Source organism: Ursus americanus, chromosome 31 (genome assembly GCF_024610735.1).
Source record: "Ursus americanus isolate L20-20 chromosome 31, mUrsAme1.1.p, whole genome shotgun sequence".
NCBI lineage: Eukaryota > Metazoa > Chordata > Mammalia > Carnivora > Ursidae > Ursus > Ursus americanus.
Genome location: NC_142157.1, coordinates 25374282 through 25386564, shown reverse-complemented (window position 1 = coordinate 25386564; position 12283 = coordinate 25374282). Strand labels below are relative to the sequence as shown.

Below are 12283 nucleotides of genomic sequence, written 5' to 3'. Positions count from 1 at the left end.
TTCCTCTCCCACTCCCCCTGCTTGTGTTCCCTCTCTCGCTGGCTGTCTCTATCTCTGTCAAATAAATAAACAAAATCTTTAAAAAAAAAAAAAAAGAGCAGAGACATAGACAAACAGTGGGAAGACGATGTGAAGACACAAAGGAAAAGGCCTGTGACAACAGACGTGGAGATCAGAGTGCTGCTGCCACCAGGCAGGGAGTCCTGGAGCCACCAGAAGCTGCAGCAGGCAAGGCAGGATCCTCCCCTAGAGAGAGGGAGCACACATGGCTCCGCTGACACCTTGAATTCGGACTTCCAGCCTCCAGAACTGTAAGAGAATCCATTTTTATTGTGTCAAGCTACCCAGTTTGTTACACGATGCTATGGCAGCTTTATGTTAAGGCCTACAGGCACTAGGAAGAAAACTGAGGTAACACCAAAGCTAAATTTCTGCTTTATAGTTTTGGTTATACCTGGCCTTGCTATAATCCTGGCTTCTGATTTGATGCAGTTAAGAAACCACAGTTGAACCTTGAAACTCTTCAGAGACGTGAGGAAACATCTGGTCTCAGTATCCATCCCAGAGAATGGTCTTAACCTAAACAGTTGTGTTAACATTTCTCTTTCACTTGTGTGACTTACTGAGACAGACTAAGAAAATTATGAGCAATACACCTTGAGTTCAGGGTTTCAAATGCCTAAGTTAGTGAGAGTAACGTGTCAGTCAGGCTCAGGGAGACAAGTTGGCATGACAGTTTGAGATTTCAAAAGATGATAGTGTCGACTCAGCACTTTTATTTCTAAGCTGTAAGCAAACATGTCATCTTTTCTCTTTATTGCGATCCTTTTCATTGTTCTACAGGACAGGAGTCTTACAGTGGGAACAATGGCTAAGGAAGGGGGAGTTACTGTAGGATACTAGGAGGCCCCGCAGGTGTTTGCCCAACTCAGAAAATCATCTGCAAAGAAGCAAAAGCCAGAGCATCTTAATCCATCAGAGCAAAAGGCATGTGTGTTTACATAGCCCCAAGGTGAGACCCTTTGAAGGGGCCTGTTTGTATGGAAGCGTTGTTCAAACACCTGCAGTGGATATGTGAGTTTGCTCCGTCGTCTTGGTCTGTCAAGATGAGGTCAGATGTGGTGGCGGTTGTAGAGATATGATGGGTACAGGCCATCATAATGCCACTGGCGCCATTGCTCCATAGCTTCCCGGCTTCTCTCTTCCTGTTCTGAGGAGCAGAAATAAAATGGTCCTGTTAGCATGGAGAGGACTCAGATCTAAGGAGAGCCACCAAGCTCTTGGCAGCCGTCAACCCAAACTGCCTACCCTGTGGTGACACGAACAAACTGTGCCAAACAGAACGTCTGAGTTGAAAGACCTGATAGAACAGTGAGTCAAAAGGCCTCACTTTGGGAGCCAAGCCCAGGCAGGAGACAGAGCTGGAAGCCAGGAGAGCCAAGATCAAGATTTGTGTCTCAGTCCTGTGCTCTTTCCCCTACACAGGCAGCAAAGCAGGGAGAGGTAACAACTGGCTCAAAGAGGCAACAACTAAGAAATGAAGCACAAAGAGAACAGAACAGTAACGAAAAGAGATGATAGGCTTGTGGTTGAAAAAATACATCATGGATAGAAATAACTGTCAACTTCAAGTGGCGGCATTATGAGTAATTTTTTCTCAGGCTTTAAAAATAAAATTATGTTTTAAGAACTATCCAGAAAAGGGGGTGGGTGAAGCAAAATGGAGGGAAATTTGATAATCATTGATTCTGGGTGATGATTATATGGGGGTTCACTGAACTGTATACTTTTGCATATGTTGGAGATTTTCAAAGTAAAAGGCTGAAAAGAACAGAAGGGAGTTTTTAGTAAGAAAGTCCTAACTTTGCTGTCTTTAATCAGACATTTTCTGAATAACAACTTTGTTCAATTGTAGAATTAGGCTCCTGACACCAAGTCCACACTGCTTGTCATTGTTAGGGGCCATGAAAGCACGAGCAGATTTCACAAGTCCCTCAGTGTGTAAAAAGGCAAACGTAAGACTCCTCAAAAAGTTAAATAGCATTACCACATAACCCAACAATTCTACTCCTAGGTCCATAGCTAAGAGAAGTGAAAACAGGGGCAAATGAATGGATAAACAAAAAGTGATACACACACACACATATGTATTATTCATTCAGTCATAAAAAGGAATGAAATACGCCAGACACAAAAAGACATGTGCTGTGTAATTCGACTTCTATAAAATACCTAGAACAGACAAATTGGTAGAGCCTGAAATGTATTCGAGGTGAGCAGAGACTGGGGAATGGGGAGTTAACTGTTGCCTAATGGGTACAGAGTTCCTCTCTGAGGTGATGGAAGGGTTCTAGGAATCCATAGTGGTGCTGGTGGCACAACAGTGTGAATGTGCTAAATGCCACCGACTTGTATGCTTAAAAATGGTGATGATGGCAAATTTTATGTAAATTTTACCACAGTTTTTAAGTAGTTGCGGAAAATGTTGGGAGGATAGGAAGTTCTAACAGAAAAAGATAGTATCAAGGACTCAGAACCTCAAAAATTGTCCTTGCCTCTGTTTTTTCAAATGTGGGCTTCACCACCAAAAAGCCTGTGAACCTGACTTTGGTGCCAGTGAACCTCATTCTCTGGGGCATGGTTCGAATGGTGACGTCAGGATGTGGAGAAAATGGGCGTCAGCGTGGTCCTTAGCCCCCATGAAAGCCAGATGCCCTCGACAAGAAGAACCCCCTGTTACTGCTGAGTGTTCAGACATCGTGACTGCTGGGTAGGTTTCCTTCCTCTGTGAGCTTGGAGTTGGTGCTATCCTTGATGCTGGAAATCACCTTTGGGACTTAGTACCCCAGGACAGCCTGGCTTAGAGTCAGGCCGTGGCTGGAGCTTTGGGTCTTCAGCCCTTCAGACCTTTCTCAGGCCAGATAGATCAGCTACTCTTTGCCAATCTTGAGAACATGATTTTGACATAGAAGTTGATTTTTTTTTCTCCAGGTCATGCCAGTTTCTTCATACACCATTTTACCTAGACAAAGGGAAGGCCTCCCTGGTAAAGGCCTGAACAGTGTGGCTTTTGTGTAGGGGACCACCTGTGGCTGAGCATTTTTAGCCAAGCCAGGTGTCATGCAGCCAAGCCCAGATGGGCCAACCGAGGCTTCTGGCTTTGAAGGTAGAAGGAGACATTTGCTCCCACACAGACTGCAGAGGTAGGAGCGCAACACACTCTTTATCCTGGCACTTCCAGAGGCAGAACTCAAAGGCATAAAGAGCATCTTTGCCTCATAAAACTGGTGGTTTTGAGTAGAGAAATAACCAGGAGCCACAGCCTTCCCAGAGGAGGTCTGGTGTCCTGGATGGGCTGATGGGCCTTCAAGATGGTGTTCTCAGGCTCTCAGGAAGGTCCCTCTGATCCAGACCACCTGCCTAAACTTCCTCTGGAAATCCTAGGCCTTTCATTTATCCATGGTCATCCCTCAGCATTTGCTTTTAAAGGGTGGGACCAAACTTGCTGCGGCTGCTGGTTATTCTGAGACTAGGTGACATGGTCAGATCAAAATAGCCAATTGAAAAACCAGGGTCCTGACTGAGGAGTGTGTGGGGGTCTCAGGGAAGGGCTGAGAGCGCTTCCCTGGGGTAGAGGTTTCACCAACCCGGTGTGGGCTAACACCCTGCAGTCATGTGCTCTGGGGCTGAGGTGAGGGGAGAGGAGGAAAATTGAGATGTATTTCACATCAGCATTTGCCCTCAGGCAGGCTGGACCTGCTCTACCTTTTTGCCTCCTTCCTTTATTAAGCAGCCCTGGAGGGGCACCTGGGTGGCACAGCGGTTAAGCGTCTGCCTTCGGCTCAGGGCGTGATCCCGGCGTTATGGGATCGAGCCCCACATCAGGCTCCTCCGCTATGAGCCTGCTTCTTCCTCTCCCACTCCCCTGCTGTGTTCCCTCTCTCGCTGGCTGTCTCTATCTCTGTCGAATAAATAAATAAATAAAATCTTTAAAAAAAAAAAAAAAGCAGCCCTGGAGAGGCTGGGGCTGGGGGTGGGGAGGGCATGCTCTCCTTACTCACATCACTCCTCACTCCATCCAACTGCAGGGACTAATTCCCAGATCAAAGAGGGTCCCCCAAGACCTCCACGCACCTGATCATCCTTCATTTATAAGAACATTTCTTGGCTGGCAAACATACCTTGGTTTGAATCCCTGACTAGTGATGGCACTTTGGATATTCAAGCTCCTTTCTAAGCCTGAGTTTTTGAAACAAAAACACAGAAATTGTAAGACCCGAGAGGCTGGGTGTAAGGGGTGGGTGGTTTAGAACAGCACCGGACAGAGCCAAGTGCTCAACCAGTGACAACAGCTCTGTCATTACAACCCCCATAGGCCCGTGTCCTGGCCTGCAGTCTTCATCTTTGTGGGCAAGGCCTCAGGCCCCTGATGGCTGTCTCTCTGGCTTTGGTAGAGGACTGGCCATCCCTCGAGTGCCTGGCCCCTCACCCTAATTCAATGTGAAAGGGAAAACAGTGAGTGTTCTCCACCCAGATGCTAGGGATTTGGATCGGAAACATTTACAAATGCCCAGAATAAAGTCCTATTATTAATACAGTGAGTTCAAAAAAAGAAAAAAAGACCCTGAAGGAATTTTGCAGGCCATGTTCTCATTTTTTAAATGCCTCTCCCCAGGCTGTTCACCAAGGTAAACAAATGTTGAACAGAAATATTTTGCCTCTGAGTTACAACAGCCTGGGTTTATTTTTCCCAGGATGTTCCCGGAAAAGCTTGATTTGGTGGGATCCGAGCCCAGTACCTGTTTGCAGGGGTCAGGTGCCACCTGTGAGCCAGTGGGCATGGCTTGCAGCCCTTGGGTACCTGGTGATTGTATCCTTTTCCTAAGAGATGCCCTCAGAGAGTGCTACCTCCCAAATCCACCAGAGCATACAAGCCAGGAGGCTCATGACTTCAGAACGAAAATCACAGACTTTCTCTAGCAAAGCTCACCTAAACTGGGGCCTTTTGTCCAAGCTCATTTACATTCAGGAGCTTGCTCGGGAGCATTTCCATCTTGAAGTGTGGGGGAAAGACCAGAACAGAAATAAGCATAAATACACACTCCGGCCTGCTAGCCTTAGCCCTAATCAGTGTTTCTATAGGGTTTTGCTCTGGATGACACTTGAGGACACTTAATAGATGCAAAGTCCCATCCCATGCCATGGGAGACTGGTTCAAAAACATCTCCCTCTGCCCCTGCCCATGCCCACACCCAGCTGTCACCACTGCGGCCTTGGTGAAATCAGCATTGCCTGAGGGAGGCAGGAGTCCTGTCTGTCCAAGGGCTGAGGCAGCGAATGAAGTGTGTCGTTTGCCTGGCAAGAGACTCTGACACAAAAGCCAAGGTTTAGAAAAGACAGCAGTTGCGTAAAGGCACAAGCAAAGCATATCAAACTTAGAGTGTGCCCAGTGCTATCAGTGAGTTGCTTTCTGAGGTCAGATTTCCTGGTTTGGTTAAACTTGTCAGATAAGATATTGATTATAGGGGCACCTGGGTGGCTCAGTCAGTGAAGCGTCTGCCTTTGGCTCAGGTCATGATCCCGGGGTCCTGGGACCGAACCCCGCATCAGGCTCCTTGCTCAGGAAGGAGCCTGCTTCTCTCTCTCCCTCTGCCTGCTGCTCCCCCTGCTTGTGCTCTCTCTCTCTCTCTCAAATAAATAAGTAAAATCTTAAAAAAAAAAAAAAAAGATACTGATATAGTGAATAGGTGAGCAAAGGCCAGAATGAGTAGTTCCTAGAGCCATTATGTTGATGTGAATCCGGGGGAGTTGAAAGTGAGTTTGAAGTCTTTCCAACGCACCTGTCACCAGAGCTAAGCCACTAGCATAGGCGCTAAGACAGGGAACGTGGGCCACCACCTCCTCCAAGTAGGAGGAGAAAATAGAATCAGCCAAAAATTCCCTGAGCCAGTGGAAATCTAGGTGTTGTGTCCTCTTCGTGCCTTCTCAAGTTCTGACCCATTGGTGTGACTTTCTTCCTTCAAGACTCCAATAGATGTGAACTGAGGAAAGAGCCTCACTTACACCTCCCTCCTCTAATTGAAGTCTAGGGAGATATGGAAGCAACTTTTGATTTTTCCCCAAAGGCCCACTTCCCCGAGGAGGGTGGCTGAAGAGCTCTTACCGTCATTTTGCTCCTGCACGAAGTTCTCAAACTCGTTCCTTTGTTCCTCGTAATACTCTCTCCGCAGCTCGTCAGCCCGCAGCTTCTGCCCGTTCTCCACTGGGAAAAGGCAAGAAGCAATAGTTGCCTCTAAGAATGGGGGCAGCTGCATGCATTTAGGGGAACACTGGTCATTTTGCCTGAGCAACTTGAACCTAGTGGGGAGGGATTGCTCAGGAGGGGTGCAGATGGAAGCTTCATGAAGGTGATTTACTTTAAAACTTGAAGGACCCAGGAACTCACCCCATCCAAGCACTGCATTTTGCAAGTGAGAAAAGCTAGTTAGTTTCACTCATAAAATTAGTGGTGCATCTGAGTATACTGGGCCAGTTAGAAACTAGAAATCCAATGATTAGAAATGAATTCTAGGAGGGAATAATCAGCTTAAAGTTAATTTCACATTGGTGCACCTGGGTGGCTCAGTTGGTTAAGCATCTGCCTTTGACTCAGGTCATGATCGTGGGGTCTTTGGATCGAGCCCCAGGTCGGGCTCAGAGATAAGCAGGGAGCCCGGTTCTCCCTCTCCCTCTGCCCCCTGTCCCGTCCGTGTTCTCGCTTTCTCACAGGCTCCCTCTCTCAAATAAATAACAAAATCTTTTTTAAAAAATAAAGTTAATTTCACATTAATACTTTCAAGACTGTCTTTGAGCACCTGTCATAGCCAAAATGTGTCCCAGGCACAGATTAAAAAGGCAAGTAAGAAAGATTCTGTCCCTCTATTTTAGAGGCCTGTAATCCAGATAAGGAGAAAGATACAAAAATAAGTCATGCCCAGCAGTATGGCTGCTATGATAGAATGTATACAGGGCACAATGATGATAGGGATGATAAAATGAGATAGATCTGAGGGATGATAAAATGAGATAAAATGAGATATCCATGTCCTTAGGCAGTTCCTTCCCTTTGTGTGGGCTGGCCTTAATGACTCTCTTCTAATGAACAGAAGTTGGCAGACATGATGGAATGTGGCTTCCTTCTTGGGCATCTCTTGCTCTGAGGGAAGCCAGCTGCCATGTGGTAAACAGTGCTATGGAGAGGCCTACTCATGGCAAAGAACTGGTGGCCTGATGGATAGTCAGGCTTGTTGGAAGGTAGATCCTACAGTCAGGCCTTGAGATGACTACAGCCTGGGAGAGTTGCTGAGCCTGAGGCCCCCATCTGAGGCATATCTGGACTGCTGAGCAACTAGGAGACAGTAAATCTGGTTTTAAGCTGCTGAGTTCAGGGTCCATTCGTACATGGCAGTGGGTAACTGGTACAGAATATGAGGTGATCAGGTAAACTTCCTGATGATGACGATACTGACTACAGGTATCCCTTATTTTTTAAGGCAATGCATTCTAGTAAAGTTGGCTGTAAACTTTTTTTTTTTTTAAGATTTTATTTGAGAGAGAGAACAGGGAGAGGAGCAGAGGGAAAGGGAGAGAGACTCTCAAGCAGACTCTACGCTGGGCGTGGAGCCTGATGTGGAACTTGATTGATCTCACCACCCTGAGATCATGACCTGAGCTGAAACCAAGAGTTAGACTCTTCACTGACTGAGCCACCCTGGTGCCCCAGCTGTAAACTTTTTTATGAGAAATCTGAGTTCCACATGATAAAATTGAGGGGTACACCTCTGTAGTCAGAAGAAATACCCCCAGTGATAAGTGAAAACTGTCACTAAGAACATATAAATATGGTGACCATTCCTTGGCAGTTAAACACTCAAGACCCCCCAGCAGCACCTTGAGCCCCCCGTGGGAATCCCCACCTGAAACATCACACTTCACCAGCATGTACAGCTGTTCTTCAGCTGCTTTAATTTAGCCTGAAAAAATCTTTCTAGATCTGAGATTTTTTGGTGTAAAAGAGTTTCCAGGTTCATCCATTTCTACCCTTAAATCTTGACCTCTTTGGTGTGAGAACTCTGGTTGTCTGAAGGAAATTATTGAAAGCTCTCTTAGTATCAAGATAATTGCTTTTAACTGGGCTTTAACTGGACAAATTCACAATAGCAAGAAGGCCATGTCTGGTGCCGGAGGAACTGGCCCCTCAAGGACCCCTCCCACTCTGCTTGTATGATCACATCAAAGAGGGGAGACTGAGGTGCCGTTACCCTCCCCCCCCCCCCCAGCTTGGCCTTGCAGGAGGAAGTCATGTTGGAAGCAGAAACTGAGGAAGCCGTTGGGTTCCTGCCCCACCCCACATTAGAGGGGAGCTAAGACAAACAACGAAGTATTTCTTCGTGCAATAATAATACCATAAGCCATCTGAAATGTTTGAAAGTTAAGGGGCCTACAATAATAAGTAAATTAATTAAATACTTGTTATTTATATTACATTATTTTATGTAACTCAGAGTAAAAATCCAATTATCTGTGAATTGATCTCAGTGTAGATTCCTTAGGTAAGTCCCTTGTTTTTCCCACATTTATGCCTTTACGCTCATAGTTGTAGAATACTTGAGTCTGGCAGAAGGAATTGGTACTCCAGTCCTTCCCCCACGCTTACCCCTGCCCCACATCCACACATTTCTTAGGAGGGAATTGAGGCTCAGAGAGGTGCAATGACCTAATCAAAGTCACACAGTTGGTGAGGGCATAGCTTGGGACAAGCTAGAGCCCCAGGGGCCCACACTCCACTACTCGGCCCAGAGCAAACCTTTCATGGCACCATCCCCCTTATGACCCACCATGAGCCCCAGTGTTGCTCCAGGCCCCAGAAACCCCCTGGCGATGGGAGGGAAGGGGGTTTGGAGTGTAGGAAGCAAGTGCTTCATGAGCCGTCACCAATTCTAAAGAAGCATTTTCTAGTCCTATGTACTTCGAAAAAGAAGCTGTCTTCCCAAATTGCCTTTCTGAAGGTGAGACAAATGGGACCCTAGACGCGGCAGAGGCTAAGAACGATTTGTCTTGGGACAAAAGGCCACGTCAACCCTGTGCATCCTGTGCGTCATGTACCTCCCTTCTCAGGTGCTGCATTTCATTCTCAGTGCCTCCTCTCATCCTAAAGGAACCTCCTGCATCTTTACCTAGTTGCTTAGAGATGTCAGGTGCCTGTTCCTGGTTCCAGATTCCAGCCTATCAGTGTCACTTGCCTTTTCCCCAGCCTGAGACATAACTGAGCATTGCTCTCCCGCCCACGCACGGGAGTCGCCCAGGTGACAGCAGGTGAACTCAGGTGCGTCCCACGTCTTCACCAGGCTGTCCTGGGCCCCTCATGACCGACACAGTTTCTATTTGAGGTGAGGGACCTGTGGCTTCATCACGCTCCTCATGGTTCTGAATCAGCTTATGAGGATAGAAACTATTCACCTCTCCTAAATTGACGCCTGTTGCCCACTGGGAGTCTGCCAGGAGGCGGCTTCTCTGATTTCCATCAAGAACTGGCCGGCCTTCATCACAGCCCTTCCCGTGTGTCTGGATGTTTGCTAACTTCTAAATCTCAAGTTGGGTGAGGCCTGGAGATTTTCCCAGTGTGGTTCTTACTTATCCAGTCGGCTGGGGGGAGGGGGCAGGAATTTCATCTCCAAGCATTTTCATCATTTGAAAACAGTCCTGTTATTTTTACTGAGCAAGTTGGCCTTGCTGAGAGTGCCAAGGGACACAGAGAGTTTATTCAGACACACGCGCAAGTAATGAATCAAGCCACAGACTCGGAGACAGAGCTCAGAGTCCTTGGAAGAATCTAGTTCAAGGGCAGAAAACTCAGATGCCTTCAAGGGTCAGCAGATCATGGAAATGACAGTCCCTGCCAGGCAGGGGACACCAGGGCCTACTTCAGACTAAGAAGGAGACACACTTCCAAGCTCAAAAGCCTTCCAAATGCATTGGAAATGAAAATTAAAAACAACAACAAAACAAAAACAAAAAAATCATTACTGGCTGAATACCAGAATTTCAGGGGCTTATAAATAAGGAAACTGGGACCGGGGGGGGGGGGGGGAAGTGGCCAAGGTCACTTGGCAACACAGCTGTCACCAAGCCCAGAGTCCCAGCTCCCAGTCCCACGCGCCCTCTCCCTGCCTGTAGTGCTATTGGTTGCTCTTGCACGTGGGGCACTGTCCGATACCCCCAAGAAGCACACACCCAGATACTGTGTTCCCTCCTGACTAGAACATATTTCTGTTGAACGTTTTAAACTTCCTGAAATTGGGATGCATCTTCTTTCTATTAAGTGCATTCGATGTAGCACTGCCCCTTTTTGTGCCTTACCCTGATGGTGTGGTCAAAGATGTGACCTGCAATCGAGGAAATGTGGAATTCCTAATTCAGAGCCGTCATCACTTTGATACCCGATAGCCAAGTGGAGCCCTCCTCCATCCCTTGCAGTCCCCACAGCCCAGCTGACTGCGCGAAAGGAATGGGAGGGGCGAGCAGAAGGCAGGCCTCTAGCATCCTTACCATTGGCCTCATCTTGGGATTTGGGGGACCGCTTGCCGCGCCTCTTGAGGAAATTTGATGCATCTGATTCCTGCATGAAAATCTTCTGTTCTACATCTGAAACCCGAGAGAGACCCATCACAACCAGCCCAGGCTACTGCAGTAGATGGCCCACCCCCCTTGCAGCCCTGGGTGGCCCTTGCACTCACCTTCCTGGGCCTCTTGTCCTGCCACCTGCCGGGTACCCACTGATGCGCCAGTCCCCTCCTGCAGCACTGTGGGAGAGCACAGGGTGAGGGCTGCAGCACCTCAACGGGAGCCCTCACCCAGAGCTGGGCTGGGACAGTCCTTCCCAGACACTGTGAATTGCCAGGCCCCACTGTGGGGCCCTGGGGCTCTCACATGCCAGTCGCAGAGCAGTCTCCCCAGGAAACCACCAAGTAAGCTGTTCTTGCTGTGTTGTGTTGTACACACACACCGGCACAGCCGTCTTACCAGTAAGCACCCCCACCCCTTTCTACCTGGGCCAGCTGAGCAGCCTCACCTAACACCAGTCCATGCTGGAGCCGCCCCATACTCACTGGTCAGGAGCACAGCAGCTGAGAGACAGAAGGCGAGGAGCAGCTGTCTCCAGGCCATTTTTGGAGGGGCTGAGGCTCCGTTTGGGAACCACAGGGCAGAGAGGGTTCTACAGACCCTGGAGCCAGCTGCCAGGTCCTCACGTCTGTGCCAGGGATACCAGGAGGGAGGGAGGCAGGAGACCTGGATACCCCTGGGGGGGTGTGGGAGGGGTCTCAGCTGCGGCTTCCATTGGCTGCTCCTTCTGGAGCACTGGAGATGGTTTTGGCGTCCTGCAGAACTTCACAGAAGCAGAGCCTGTCGTCGGGCCCCAGCCGAGACAGTTTTGAAGTGGCCTTTCCAAGTTCCACACCCAAGGAGTTGCTGTTGGAATGCCCAGCCCAAGAGTCAGGATTCCAAAGACTTTGAAAGAGATCCTGGCATCTGCTTCAGGGGAGGTGGGAGCTCTAGTCCTGGAGGCTGAGGCCTGTGGGGGAAGGGAGTGGGCCTCAGTGGGAGACTTTGACTGAGATGTCAGGCAGAGGGACCAGAAAGCCTGAAAGACCCCCTTAGGTGACCCTCGCTTGGATACATAGGCTGTTACAACAGTAACCAGACATATCCCCCAGCTGATGTTCACTGTCCAGCAAAACACGGACCCCTGTCGCGGGGCCCCAGTGCCCTTTCAAGACTTTGAGGAAGAGAGGCAGACTGCCTATCATGGCGGAGGGAGAGCAGCACACAGTGTGTGAAGAGCCCACAGCTGAGCATGCGTCTCTAGAAGGAGACAAAGGCATACCCCATGTATGGGAGGAAATGAGTTCCTAGAAGTGGTAACACTAATGGGATCAGAGCTCTGTGGGGCCATCAGAGTGCAGTCCCTTTGGAGATACGTTCTTGACATTGTCATTCATTATGAACGATCCTCGACTCTGTTACTAACTGAAGAGTTGCACTTTGGACATTGTTTAGAGTTTTCTTAATGGCAACCATCACTAGACCTAGAGCACAGCCCACACCTACGTGAAGGTGTGGGGAGAAGGAGGGCACCCATGGGAGACCTGTACCCCAATTCTCAGTGAACTTCTTGGTCATACCTGGGATGGCAAAGCTAAGTGAGGCCATTGTGAGGAAATACAGTTCAATAATACCAGAGCCC

General features: G+C 48.4%; 1 protein-coding gene across 1 annotated transcript; it reads right to left on the bottom strand.

The window, feature by feature from the left end:
* Positions 1-459: 459 nt before the first annotated feature.
* Positions 460-11441, bottom strand: UCMA (upper zone of growth plate and cartilage matrix associated). The gene is made up of 5 exons (XM_045793952.2): positions 11148-11441; positions 10776-10841; positions 10588-10683; positions 6164-6262; positions 460-1210 (listed from the first exon to the last, which is right to left on the bottom strand). The coding sequence occupies exons 1-5, from the start codon at positions 11203-11205 to the stop codon at positions 1113-1115; spliced, it is 417 nt and encodes a 138-aa protein (XP_045649908.2). The 5' UTR covers positions 11206-11441; the 3' UTR covers positions 460-1112.
* Positions 11442-12283: the final 842 nt, after the last annotated feature.

Coding starts and splice junctions, on each gene's coding strand:
- UCMA (XM_045793952.2), bottom strand. CDS start 11,205: ATGGCCTGGAGACAGCTGCTCCTCGCCTTCTGTCTCTCAGCTGCTGTG. Junction 6,263..10,587: donor ATCCCAAGATGAGGCCAATG/GTAAGGATGCTA, acceptor GCCTTTTCCCAG/TGGAGAACGGGCAGAAGCTG. Junction 1,211..6,163: donor CGTGCAGGAGCAAAATGACG/GTAAGAGCTCTT, acceptor TCTGCTCCTCAG/AACAGGAAGAGAGAAGCCGG.